We start from the raw sequence: 15,724 nt of genomic DNA, 5'->3' as shown, positions 1-15,724 counted from the left end.
TATATACTTACGGAGATTACTGGAGTTTTATGATAAAATGTGATTAATTTTTAAATCCTTCAATCTTTAATTACAATTACACCAGTTTTAAAAATCTTTCTGCACATAATTGAAGTATGAACAAAACAGTGCGCAGACAATAATTTCATACAAAAAACGAAAAGAAATTGAGAAAAATTGTAGTTTCATTATCGGCTTCTGCAGTCGACTCGTCTCATGTGCTGCATATAAAAGTTTTAGACTTTGTATCGATTTTTGGATCGAAAACGACATTTTTCTCTTATTGCAGGTGTTTTAACAATTAAATATTATATGAGAAATAAGATCGATATAAGAATAAATCTAATTAATTTTTACAATTATACCATTTGATGGAGTAAAATTACAGCTTTAAAAATCTGTTTTCTGAATTGCGTTACGATGATTTTGAAGTTGGAGTTAGGCACAATCAAAAAGTTAAAATGCTCCTTTTATTTAATCTGAATAACTCATTAACAAAAAATCTTAGCAACATCAGAAAAAAAATGATTTCATAAATTTTCCATTTCATCAAACTCATAGTTTTCTATATGTAAAAATTCCAAATTCACAAAAATTCCAAACTCCAAACTCGATAGACATAGTAACCTTTCACGAAAATAGAAGCTTTAAACTTTCAAACTTTTTTTTAAATTTAAATTTTGTTCATTTTAACGAAGTTACGTATTCCTGCTTAAATTTTATAGTTTATATCGCTACGAACTTTTGTTCCAATTACCTAATATAATTCAAATGAAGAAAGAATTTGCGGAGCTCTGGACAACAGAAAACGTAATTCAGAAAGACAAAGATGAAGGAGAAAGAGCTTAATAAAGAAAGAATGTTACGAAATACGATAAAAAGATCGAGTATAGCAAGAGGCATTACATCAACGCGAGTTTGCTGCATAAAAATAAGAAAAAGATGTACGACGAAATAGCTGAAAAATTACACTAAGAGAAGAAGGTGGGCAAAAAAAGACGCAGCTAGTATAAATAGATGAATATTAAAATACTAGGTTTTTCTTCCTGGTATCAATCCATTAAATAATAAATAAATTATATCGAAATAAAAATAGAAAAAACAATTTTGAAAACAATTTAAAAATGACTGAATAATTTTTACGTATATAAACGACTTTAAGCAGAACAGTAATAAATTCTGATTCTTCAGACATAAAAAGAAATTTTATATCAATATATCATGTGATTTTATTGCCTCCTATATTTCATTATAAATTTTTACGATTTTTGCGAAGAAAAGATCTAAAGACCGAGATTAGAAAACGAAGCTTTAGTATACCTGAAATAGGCCATGAGCGAAAGTTTAGCACGAGATAAAAATGTAGGGCTTCTCGGTACCACACCAATCTTGTGGAATAAAAGGGTAAAGTCGAAGGGGAAGAGAATCGGCACGAGTAAGAAAGAAAAGACTACAGTCTACAGTATGAATGCGAGGTGCTGGCAAGGGCGAGAGCGAGGGTGCGGGTGCATGGACCTGCGCGCGAGCGACCGCCTGGAATTCGCAGCATTGGCTGCGCGAGGGCGCGTGGTGGATCGAGGGTGTCAGTCATAGACCATCTGCTCAACGACGAGCACGTAAGTTAGCAGAACGTACGGTAATCGCTATCGTCTATGAATGAAATGACTCGCTGCAGTCGCACGCTTGCTCGTGCGTCGCGACGCGACGCAACGCGATGTGACGCACCCCGCGGCGATCCGATCATACTTCCGGAAACATTGACGGCGCGACGATGACGAAGGGTTTCCGCTTCCACGGCGGATCGCGGCCGCGAAGTCCGCCAGCGGTTTCTGTGATTTCCTCAAAAATGGCGGGTATCAGGCATGAATACCATTGACGGCGCCAGCCCCGTTGATTCCGCTTCGAGGACAATCGCGGGGGATCGCGGATTGCGAGTGTTCTTACGGGTCGTCAGCGACCGACAACTCGTTTCCGCCGGACGAGCTGATCGCGTACCTTCGCCGAGTGGTCAGTGAGTTGTTTCGTGAGGAGCACGGTGTCCGTTCCTGTCTTTCCTTCTGGCTACTTTTTCCTCTTTACCACGCTTGCCCTATTGTATATGTGTATCTCTTCATTTTAATTGTTGTCGCTAGAAATGATGTTTTAGATAAAGGATAGATCATTCTTCTGCAAGATTTTTATACGGGATTCATGAGACGGTACCATTTTCTATCAGTCTAAATTCTAAATATTGTTCACAATTCCTCTCTGTGTCTTTTTGGTGACTGTTTCCTCGATGTAAAATTAGTTTTTTAATCATATTGGTTTGACAGGCTATTTCTTTTAATATACCTTCTTTGAAAGAATACATTCTATTATTAATTTCAAAGTTATGTATTAAAAATTAACAAAATGCTCATAATGCAAATGTGTTTAAGGCGCCTGTTCTATTTTTTATTTTTTTGTCTGAGCAGATTATATTGTTATTTAAGAACTTCAAGTTTTGTAAGAGAAACATTTCGTACAAATTGGAAAAAAGTTTTGGACATCTATTAGGCAATATTATTGTCATTATATACAATAATAATGCTAAGGACGTAAACGAATGAGACCCGCAAAATTTACATTCGTATGATGCACAGTGGAATAGTAGTCGGCTTATAAAATATATAATATTAAATATATAATATAAACGAGTATAATTTGATGTTTTCACGGGGGACTCTTAGGAGAGAAAATTATTCGCAATCCTTATATAATATGAAAATATTACGTTTGAAATCTGTGAGACATATTTTTTAAAAATAAATTATTTCTTATTTACATTTCATGAAAATTATGTTATACAAATTTAAAAGAAAAAGTAGAAATAGAAAATGAATAGGAATAGAAATTGAACAGGATATATAATAAATGGCCTTCTTTAATCAAGCTTTCTTATTGAATGTGTATTTTTTATTTTTCAATTGCTTAACTGTGATTTTGAAAACGCTTTGCGTATCTAGAATATTAATAAATTGCTATCGTAATATAATCATAGATATTAAATAATTATACCTGTAATTATTTAATTACAGAATTCAGTATTGTATTATTAGGATAATTGATAGCACTTTTATATTTCAGATACATATATTTTAAATGATATCGTGTGATTTTCTTCGAGAAACAAACACGTGTTATCATTTTAAATTCACAATTACACATTTGATTTTAAAAAGTAACTCATTATTTCGTTACCAATGTAACGAAATATTTTTTGGAGTGAGCTTGAAGGATTTTAACGACCGAAAGTTCTGATTCTATGAAATTTCCAGCTTTTCGCCCTTTTAAGAGTAATAATGATAAATTGGAACGTTCCTAGTACACTATATAAAACCGCGAAATTGAGAAGCTACATTACCGTAATGAGGACTTTGCTATATTGCAAGAACTTACAAACATCGTTGTTTAAGTAAAAACTATGAGAATTCAAGGTTAGCGCGAAATATGAAACCGGCATTTAAACTTTCATGTTGTAAAGAGCGTTAAACGGAATTACATTGCATGCACGTCGCACGCAGCGAAACAGTAATTAACTAAATTACAAATTATTGTATCACGCCCCGAAAATTCGAAGACTGTGAACAACTAATGAAAAATCTACGAATTATTATTTGTTGTTGCAGTTATTAAATTCCTGCAATTTTATCACGAGATGAATTAAATTTTATATGCAAAATATTATTTCTAGTTATTGCAAATTGGAATAGCAATCGATAATATGAATGAAAATTGAATTATGTTTTCTGTCCATATAACTATAAAATAAATATTTGAATTAATAACAAGAGAGATAAACTAAAATATACATTGCTATAGTGTTAACTGAAATAGAAGGAGAGAACTTTTGTGAAAACATTACATTTTGAACATACATACATAATATCGTAATAATATAATTTATATTATCAAGATATCCAATACTCAGAAAATATTTTTGAAAGAATTTTCGATTCATAATTTTATTCCAAGACGCTCGTCGCAAAAAGATTCAGGTTCAAATTCTTTTGATTGAGATAATGTTTTTAACAATAAATTTTTTACAATATTTTAAGATATTCATATTATATTACTTATTAATTTAATTTGTCATATTACTGTCCCATTTTAAGACTGGATTTTGAAATCAAAAATTAAATTCGTAGTATACAGAACTAGATGTATATAAATTCACACTAAAATATTATTAATCACCTAATTCCAATCGAAAAAGCATTTTTCTACTGTATAATTTTTTTATTATTAAAAATACAATTATAACTACAGTAATCATTAATCATATTTTATTACACATATTTTATTAAAATTTATATTTTATTATAATATATTTATATTACATTCGTATTTATATTATAACCACGCATATTGTACACCGGAAAATGTCTGGTTTGCATTAATTGGAATTCTGGAAAATGTATAAATCAGAATTTTATTAAAAAGTTAAATCTATTAAATTCTAATTAAGATAATCATTGTGAGTATGATGACCGGAATTCTGATTGATATGATCAAAACTTATGATTCGTTTTCAATCAGAAATTTTTCTCAATGTATCATATCTTTTTAATTATAATTTAAATTTTATTTTGTTAATTGATTTACTCAAAAACAATCATATTATATAATTGAATAATTGTTGAATGAGAATTTTGTTGTTCGATATTGACCAACAGTTTATAACGATTAAACGCTCTTTTGTACTTCTTTCAGTTCATTGCCGTTGAGATTTCGCAGTCTTTTTTCTTTTTAAACTAATCGATATGTAATCGTTTTTTACCTTTATCTCAATAACAAATGATATTGTTCTCATATACTGTCGCGGAAATAATTCGAGTTTTTTATGTACGTGCGAATATTCAGTTCAATTAATCAACGCGTGATACTTGACGTTATTGTAATAAATGATACATTTTACATTAATCCTTTTTCCATAAATGATAAAATAATAACTGGGGAAAAAAATACTCGTTGACTGGTATTACAAAGGATATGCAAATAAATGCATAAAATATCTACATTATATTTTTCAACAGTTAACTGAAACGACAAATAGTAAAATTCTGCTTTCTATATCCGAGATTTCAAGCTCGCACTTTCATTTAATATTTGATCTCACAAACATCATACATACATATTCGTGGAAAACTTATCAGCATTTTCCATGTGCTGCAAGGAAAACGATATCGCGAGAATTAATCCTTGGAATTTCGATGTCTATATTCATCGTCATATTTTTCGAATTTAATAAAAATTATTAATAATTACAAAAAGATATCTGTTGAGAGAAAGAACGATAATAATAACATAAATAATGATGATGCTGTTTTAAATAGATATAAATTTCATTTATTGTGTCGCTTTAGTTTATGTTAAATTAGAAATACATAAAAAAAAGACTTAATAAGACTTAAGCAAAAAGCAAATCGGCCAATTAATAGAGAATGTAAAGTTCTTAACATAATCTTATTTAATTTAAATAGTCCATGTATCTTTCCAAACTGAAAAACTGGGTCTCAGAAAACTTGTTGTTATACAATATTAGAAAATTTACATGATTGAGAAATGTGTGTGCTGAATATTATTTAAGGTGATATAGAGTAATGTAGCAGAGTATTGCAATTCGTAATTGCAAGCGAACGGTCAATGGCAGAAACATTTTGCGGGACGGCCAACTCTCGTGCAGTTCGATATCGTAAGTAGGACGTGAACCTGGATAATTGTGCGCGCGCACTTACGTGCGCGCATACGCATGCATATTTCCGTTTTCCATCTAGATATAAATATTTCGTAAAATGTTCCGAGTCATGGAATATCACGATACGTTGTCGATCGCGATATTAAACTTTGATCAGATCTGTCATGCGCCATCAACTGCGTTCAAGAGTCATGGTGGACATGCAATTTCTTTGTATTATCGGCAACAGGTGTAAATTTAGTGTATAATGAACTTTGTCTATGTCCATTATGTACCACCTATGAACGCCCGAAAAAGTTGATTCACTTGAGAAAAGTTATATTATTAATATTGTGACAGTACCCCCTTCCCCCGTTGAAAACTTTTCATCTCTTAAATTTTGTTTCAGTAATACAGTTATTTTCTTATATTTATGAATAAATGTATCTAATATTTGATTATAACCTCATTATTACAATATTTAATATAATAAGTAATTATTATAATTGAGTTAAAAAATTAAGTATTTATTTTTTATTGATTTATTTTAATCAAGATCGGATTGTAAAATAAATTCAAATTTAGCTTTACTATAAATAATATAGAATTTTATATTCGATATGTTAAAAAAAATTTTTTGGTGATTTTTTTTCCCAAATGTGATTTAGCGACGATGGAAAAATGCAGATTTCCAATGAAAAAGCATGTCAAACGTGATATCGCGATGCCTGCGGACAAGAACAGAGGGGCACGATGTCGCGATGCAATCCGTGGGGAAGGAAGGGAGTCAGATTTAGGTACAGAGGTCGGAGGTCAGAGATCGGAGGTCGGAGGACGCGAAATGATGGTCGGAGGATGCCGGGGAGGGAAGAAGAGGGTTGCAGCCTGGGAATGATCAATACTACTCGTACGCCAAGTTCCCACGAGAGTAGCAAAGATGGGTCGAGGAGCACGAGAAATTGAACGTTTTCGATTTGCAAGAGTGATGAGAAGCTCGTTTACAGGGGAGTAAAGAGGGGGACATATAAAATGATTTCCTGTCTATTGATAATACTTCGCTTGTATTGTGCTACAAGTCTCAACCTCTTTGATTCTCTCGGTGATGTATCTCCTTATTTTTATAAAATAAATAACAAGAATGCTATTCAAATAAAAAAAATCACTTACATTTGGTATATCACGGCAATGGACAAAATTGCGTTTGAAATTCATGTTTTCATGAATTTGTTGCATCCGAATGCAGATACGCAATTTTAGCATTTTATTACGCACTCAGCTCTCTCTGGAGAATATATCTGATAACAGCCACTTTTTCCGCTTTATACAAGCGAAGCAATAAATTTCATTTTATAAATTGAATTAGCTCCGAAGTTTTGTTATCTCTTTATTTCAATAAAATTTTAATATAAAAATTTCAGTAATACGTGATGCAAATTTTAGTTCTACATGACGTATTTATTAGTAAATTTAGAATTATATTTTTTTATTAATACAAATTTATTAAGATCATTAAAATTTTTTTAAATAAATATGTTGATATAACTAAGGTAGCTTCAAACATAAAATTGACAAACAAAGTTTCAAGGACGTATTACAGTAGAGTCTTTCTCTAAATTTGGCTTATGGGATGATAAGAGTAGAATTATAGAGCCAAAATTATAAAGTACCCTCTCTACAATATGAGTCTACCAATCATCGCGTACTTGCGCGAACGCAGTTGCGCGTGTTAACCTGTCAAAGTGCACTACAGTATACATAACCTTAACAGAATAAGTCATACGTACATATGTACCTACCACATATTATGTATCACAAAAGAATACACTGTAAAAAATGAAATGTTAATTTTAACTTAAAGACATACAGTGGACTTTTTGAGACATGTAAAAATGTTAAAATTAACACAAAATGTTCATTTTTACATTTTTGCATGTCTCAGAAAGTCCATTATACATCTTTAAGTTAAAATTAACATTTTATTTTTTATAATGTACATTACACAAATAATTATACGTAATCTACCTATGGAATTACATTGCATACACTGTGAGAATAGTACAATTAGGTGCAGATGCGCGCGCATATGTCCAGCCTCCCATGACATGGAAGGGACATGACATTAATGTTTATAACAGTATGTATGAGAAATGCAAAGATTACAGAAGTTAAATTTAAAGAGACTCTACTGTAAATCGAAGAAAAAAATCTTCCTTATAGTCTATCTCAAATGAAAATTGCTTTTAACAGAAATTTATAATTTTAAATTTAATCGTGCTCTTAAAATAATTTATTATTTGACAATTTTAAAGTTTTGTAGAAAAATAATTTTGAATTCAAAGAATGTATCATTAAACGGAGAGATTGTGAATTAAAGACGCATTGTAGTTAAAATCCATTTCCCAAATATGCAAATATACACTTCCGCATAAACTTGAGATTAGATTATTGTTCCGTGAATTATACTTACAATTCCAAAAATATTGTTCTTTCTAAAAAGGAATACTTAAAAGTCTGCTTCTCAGTTTTCTTCCTCCAAAAAAAGTCACTCGTGTTACGCGTAGCGAAATATTCAATTGATGCCAATCCGCCACTACAACCGGTTTGTCACGGATCAGCGATGCGCGAGGGAGATTCTCCATCAGAGCATCGCAGTGGTGCAAACGACGTGTGTCGCTCGCGTGAGATGCATGTTGCCGAACGGCGTGACATCATGACCAATCATGACGTCCAATAATCCTGAAATATTAACGATACGGGATGCACATGAGCGCTCTCAAGATTCTCTTAGTCTCTCTTTCTCTTTCTCTCTTCTAGGCGGTTAGAGAAATACATGAGAACACAACGATGGCGAAGTGCGAGCATCCAAGCGAGTAACTGATTTCATATGTTGCATTTTCATACGAGTGTGGAATTTCACGGCATGCATCGTCGCACGAGTTTCGCGAATTTCACTAGAATGCTGAGAATGATACGTGCTTGCGGGACATTCGATTCAACGAGAATCTAATGCACATTTGGGTTGCGAAGTCTCTTTGCAGAGAGATAAAATAGGTAGTAGGTATATAACAAAGAATAATAATCGGGAAGTTGTTGTGAGTTTTGAGAAATCATTCGACCGGAGCGGACGTGCTTTCACTTCGGTCCGAGTGTTGCATTTTAATATTTTTGAAAAGTATGATTCGAATTTGTATTGTATTCGTTATTGAAATAAATTAAACATTATGCTGTAAAGAAAAATCCCATTCTGTTTTTATAAAATATAATGTAAAAGTAGAAAAACAAGTTTTTTTTACAATGTTTAATTTATTTCATTAAAATGTTTAATTTATTTCATTTAGTTTGATTATGTCATCAAATAACAATGATTTAGTTTCAGCAACTTTTCGATTGTCATTTTATAGGTATCTCAAAATTTCTATTAAAGTAAATTACATTTATTAACATAAAATGAAAAGAAGATATTTCATCCTCCAATTTCTTCGGTTTACATCCTTGAAATTTTGTTTGTTAATTTTGCGTTTAAAGCTGGATTATCAAGATAATTTATTTCTTAAACTTTTAATAAATAATAAAGTAAGAATATGTTTCTGTTAAATATCCCGTATTTATCATGTCAAAATTTTCGATTAAACTTATTCCTCTTAATTCCCGATTTATATACTTTTTCATTATATGCTTAAGCTACAAAACAATCTTTTGTTTCATTTTTAAATTGATACATTCCTGAATTCTAATATACTTTTGGTATTATAAACAGCATCAATTGGATAATTTAATTGCCAAGTGTAATAATCTACATTATCCTTATTTCATACCGAAAATAAATTCCTTTCAATGCTCTCCATCGATTTATCGACTTCTGGTCAACTCCTCCGTGGGAAACGAGTTGCTGTTAACGCGATTGATTATGCGAGTCTCGCGTGTAGAATGTAGACTGAGCGCGTAAAAAAGCAGACCACGCGAACCACCCTCTCCTTTGTCTCTTTCTTTCTAGATCGATGGTTGTAATTAGGATAATCGTCGCCTGATTGACGCAACGGCACGCGATCATAATCAAGAGAAGTCACAAGGAGCACCAAAATCGTGCGAAATCTCGCCGTCGCGAACGGAACAGAACGAAACCGAATTGAACGGAAACGGAAACGGCAGTGTCGATTCAGAGGCGCGTAACCACCACGTCACAGCGAGGCAAATGTTCCCGACGAGCTTTCGCGAGATTCCGCCGCCGAGTAGTACATTCAAGAAAAATCGCTGCCGTCGCCGGCAGCAATACAATACCGGCATTATTGCCAATGCACTTCCGGTATTATCAATCGGACCGTCGCGATGAAGTGAGCATTACCGTTGACTCATTAACTTCGACGATGCAGTTCACAATCATTGGTTCCATCCGCATTCAAGCTCTTAAAACGTAATCGATAGTGTTCAGCGTCCGTCGCGTGTCATCCAAGTCAACCGATTTGAACGGTCCATTTAAACGAAAGTCACCGGAAGCGGGAGTACCTGCAGTCGAGAATAGAGATACATTAAAGGGAATAGATCGAAGTCAAGAGACAAGGGTTACGACGACGAGTACGGGAACGGGAACGGGAACAACGAGGACGATGATACGGGACGATAGTTAAACGATAATGATAAGAGGATCCTGATAAAACGAATATAGTATGTGATCACGACGCGACGTTATAGCGTTGATAGCTTTTGCATAAGTTACCATACGTATATATACAGGTAAATGCATACGAGCGCACAAGTATACAAGCGAAATGAGCAAATATATGTTTAAATATTGTGATACGCATACATAACTATAAGTACGCGCACGCAGGCGTGTCAATTGACAAGCAATAAGAGCAATAAAAAGATATTATATCGTGTTATACTCTGTCGGATCGGTGATTCCTGTCACACTGTGTTCGAAAGAAGCTCGTTAGTTGCTAAACCGATCGACGGGATTTACCCTTTATTTTACCGGGACCGTCGGAAAAGAGTGCACCGACGACAAGATGGCGTTCGCCGCGGCAAGGATGATCCTCAAGGACAAGCGCAGGAAACCTAGCAAAGAGGACTTCGCACCGCGAAACAGAAGCAAGGTAAAATCGCATACGATCATGTGTGTCAGACTGATTCTGTTTCATCATTCATGTATCGCGCTCCATAATCGAGCGGCGAAATTCATGAGCGGCTGAAATTCCATCCGGGAAATCGCGCACAAATCGCGTAAAGGGCGAGGCTTCTTGGGAAGTAGCAATTCTTAGTCTATGTGTGCATACATATATCATGTATATACCTGAAAGGACGATTTAACTCGCAACATCGATTCCTGAGCAATTCATTTTTCATTTTGAAGGGAACACAAAGGCAGTCTAGACTACTTCTCCAAAAAAGGAGAAAGGGAGCGTGAGTAATGGTAATCAAGAGGACATTGGCCCGAAACTCTGATGTCATTAAAGCCGTAATTACATTAGCGATTACGCGACTATGATCGGTAATTGACGATTAATTACTTTTCAACAACTTAAAATAAAGTAATCAGTGACTGCTTTAATTGCTCTGATTGGTTGTAAGTAATCGCCAATCGCTATTCACAATCGTGCAATTATATTAGTATGATTATGGCTTAATGCGCATCTTTATCGCAAAGTCGTTGTTGTATTAGTGGAGTTATTGTATATGCTTGACTTTCTCACGATGACGATGGTTCTTTTAAATAGTATGTGAGAGGAAACGCACAATGATGTTATCGATGCGGTAGCTGATCACGCGAGACGTAAAATAAATGAGTTGTTTTTATTAAGATAATTAATTTCGCGGAACGATCGTTGCGAGATACGGACAACGAAACTTACCTCTATTTTGTCGAGCATCGGAGCGAGTGCTGAGTTTTTTAAGAGCGAGTGTCGGATTTTTTTTAGATACGCAGGATTGATTGAAACATCGCGCCACGTTCCAATTGAAAACCGATATTACGAAGCTGATAAATGCAGACTTTAATTGCTTAAAAGGAAAACAATTGTATGTGGTCGTCTAATAATACATTAAGCGACTGCATAAAAAGAGAGTCATTCATATAAATTAACTTGAAAGGATAGATGAAGGATATATGCATATAATAAAGCCATTCTGAGTTATACTGTTATAAAAATTAAATATAATTTCTAAAAAGACTAAATGTTAAATCTATCTTTAAATTATTACAGGTTTTGTTACGAAATTCTTTGTGGATTTAATATGAAAAATAATTATATGAAAAGAAAATAACATATATATATATATATAGTTATAATCTGCATTTTCTTTTTGTAGATATATAAGAATTTTGAAAGATACATTTAAGAATTGCCTTCGCAATGAAAATTGGAAATGCAACAAACAATAAAAATAGAATTTGAGCATCGTAAAGATTCGAAGAGCTTATAGCAATAATCAACATGGTATAAATGACGCAGAGCTGGAAATTTTTCTGTAATAGATAGCCAAAGAATTTATATTTTCAGAGATAAAATCTTGACAAAGAAAATCAAAAAATAAAATCACAGTTTTAATGCTTCGATCCGACGTCTTTAGACATATAGATAGACAGTATAAGACAAAAAGTTGAAGATGTTGTCCGCATGAATTTATTACTACTTCGAGGAAAAAGTATAAATAATGTGTATTTACATTTCACATATATATATGCATGATTAACACGTACACATCGCAATAATGAAGAAGAAGAAAAGAATTTTCTTTGACAATAGTCGAATGATATCGACTTTTCTAAGATTTCACACACACACACACACACACACACACACACACACACACACACACACACACACACACACACACACACACACACACACACTCGCGCACATTGCTCTAAAGTTCTATCAAAATTGCATAACTTGTTCTGTCAACATTCGAGGCATTTTTCCGATATGCATTCGCTCAAGCTTCCATTATTTCATGCAGCATCTGCACATTATCACTGAAACTTTCTGGAATTTGATATTTTATTCGTTGATTCGTAACACGGCGTGGTGTTACATTCGTAAATGCACTCAAATAAACAATTGCTTGTTTTGTAAATATATGTTTTTATTATGTTAAGATGTCTTCATAATTTCTAACAACCACTAACTCCATAATTTCTAACTATTAAAGTACAATACTTTAATAGTACATTCTGGAGATTGATTTAATTTCAATAAAAATATATTTTATAACATAAAAATATTGATGTTGCAATAATTTTTCTTATAAACGATCAAATTTAACACGAGAATATTACATAGAATTAGCGCATCAAGTCTTTAATCGCAATTATATTTGTTATTAATTTTTATAGTTCTGGTGATATTATGATTATTATTCTTAAGCTGATTTTGTTTTCTTGCACACAGAGATTATATAAATAATTATATAAATAACAAATCAAATAATAAAAAATTATCTCACGATTGTTCCGCCGACTTGATATCTCCAAATCTTTTTCTTTTTTTTTTTGTTGTACACAACATCCACATTTTCAAATACAGTTAATTACGATCGTACATTAATCACTAGGACAGTTGTGTGATATTTTATACTTTCTTGACATTAATCACAAGTAACAGAAAAATCACAAGTTACAGAAGCATTTTATAACAATAAAAGAATAAGATTATAATAGAATAAAATTATAACATGAAAAAATATGATATTAATATCTGCGAATTAACACAATCAATCTAGCGAATGAAAGGAAGTTTTAAAACATCATCAATATATAAACATCGAATTTATTTTACACGATTGATAATTATTATATATTTGAATGCATTGCAATGCTGCTCGAATTCAAATTAATTCGTTCTGTGTCACAACGTTTCATTGATGATTGAAAAATTCGGAAATAATGCAATTTCACTCTGATACTCAATAATTAATATCTTCATTAAAGTATGATGAACTGTTTAAAAATACATAATCAAAATTCAATATTGCACACACAATATGCATCAAGTACATAAATTACGAAATACATTTGTTGTTTATAAACGATCGATACATCATGATTTTTTATTACACAAATTACTTGATTCTGCGATTTATTACATCGAAAGATAAGCAAATTAGATAAATATATAGTTTAGGTTATACCTCACCAATTTTATTGCCTTTTAGATATGTTAAGGGAGATATGTTCTAGTAAGTAATTCACAAAACTGAAGTAGGGGATGATATTGCTTTAGGTGATATAACAAATTAAAGTATCAAATTAGGCTTGTATAAAGATAATTTAATTTGTTTTTTTTTTGTTATAGTAATGGATTTACATATTTATAATTTTCTATGCAAAGCAAAATTCAATCCAAACCTATGTGTCTATTTTGTAATCTTCTGAAGGAGGATGCAAAGTACACTGCTTTTACACATACACTTTGAATGCCTTCCAACAAGAAATACATGACATGGTGTGACATGGTGCATCATTACATCCTTGTTATTCTACTCATTATTGTTAAACAAGAATGAGATAATTACTGTGTTATACAGAATCGCTTATTGTAAGGCACCTTTCATGATACAAAGCAAAGTTCCACATGAGCTTACAACTTTCTTCACAAAACGAGGTTCAATATAAATCTATGTATGGAAAGTTCTAAACATATATGGAAATTCGCTTTGTGTCGTAAAATATATGATGCGTAAAGACAGTGATCTACTCTTCCTCTCCCCTACAGAGCTTTACTATCTATATATATATAAAAATTAAACATATAGGTTGAACTTCGCTTTGCATGAAATGTTGTAAACTTATATATAAATCCATAATAAAAAGATACAGTTTTTAAATATCTTTATACAAACTTATTGTGAAATTTTAATTTATTATGTCTACTAATCAATACCGACCGTTATTTAATTTTTGAGTAGGGAATTTCTTAGATCAACCTTTCTCTTTCTTTCTCTCCTTCCCTCTCTCCTTATCTTCTCTCTTTCCTACAATATATCTAAATGGCAATAAAATTGGTGAGATGTATATTTTAACTGTATATTTATCACAAATTATATTTGAATCAATTGAAAAATTCAATTCAATACATGATATATTCGAATTTACACTTCGTTGAAACACACAATCATTGCCTATAAATAAAATCATAAAATCATAACTTGTAATGTGTATTACCTATTCGATTTCCACTATTTCATATCTACCTTCAAAAAATAATCGCTTCGACGTTCATAATTCCTTAATTGTGACATCGTTTCTTTTCGGGAAAAATAATCAGTCGCATAGAATCGTAATTATTCTAATTGTTCTTATTATAGAAAGTGATAAGATTTTCTTTTATCCGTCGCACAATCATGAAATGATACTGCGACAACAACACAATTATGAAATAATTCACGTCGGTTTTTTTGCTAGTTCACGCTGCGCGAATGGTAACACCGCGACCATGTATAAACATTCACATTGTACGCTGTAAATAAAAAACAAACCTCATATTACGATATACGATTATTCGTATCTAGTAAATCATTTTCTCACTACGAAACACTAATACATTATGAAACAAATGGATATCGAGTATTCTCTCTTAAATAAATTAATGAATAAGTTAGCATTAAGTTTAATATGAACATATAAAGTATTTACTTTCCTTGTAAATTTTTTATATTTAAAAATTTTTAATAAATTAAAAATTTTGCGCAGAACTTTAATAAAGAAGTAAAAATTATATATTCATATGATATTCATATATTCATATGATTTATTATTTATTAATTTATACGTTAAATTGACATAACTAAGTAAAATTTATTTAGCATGAAAATTATGTAGCAAGAATATAAGTGGGATTAATTAAATCCTAGATAGTCTTCTTATAATTTAAATCGTAATAACATGAAATTTTTTAAATATTTTAAATTAAATTATTAGACTCGAAAATTATGTTAATAAAATGGTAAAATTATGTTATGTTCAAGTATTTTTGATATTTGTGACAGAATAATTATTCGCAATTTGTCAATATATAACACTAATATTTGAAA

At 31.7% G+C, this 15,724-nt stretch overlaps 1 protein-coding gene and 1 pseudogene across 1 annotated transcript in view; both read left to right on the top strand.

Annotated features, from left to right (window-relative positions):
* The first annotated feature begins 1,332 nt into the window (after positions 1-1,332).
* LOC105618648 lies at positions 1,333-2,015 on the top strand (annotated as a pseudogene).
* Positions 2,016-10,701: 8,686 nt separating this feature from the next.
* The window catches only part of LOC105618553 (calmodulin-beta-like), a 28,834-nt gene continuing 23,811 nt past the window's right edge, over positions 10,702-15,724 (top strand). Inside the window, exon 1 of the mRNA XM_012200085.1 lies at positions 10,702-10,788. Within this exon, the coding sequence (XP_012055475.1) occupies positions 10,702-10,788 (87 nt within the window). The remainder of the gene's footprint in view (positions 10,789-15,724) is intronic.

The sequence above is a fragment of the Atta cephalotes genome, assembly GCF_000143395.1.
Source record: "Atta cephalotes unplaced genomic scaffold scaffold00017, whole genome shotgun sequence".
NCBI lineage: Eukaryota > Metazoa > Arthropoda > Insecta > Hymenoptera > Formicidae > Atta > Atta cephalotes.
This window is presented reverse-complemented; position numbering and strand designations above follow the sequence as displayed.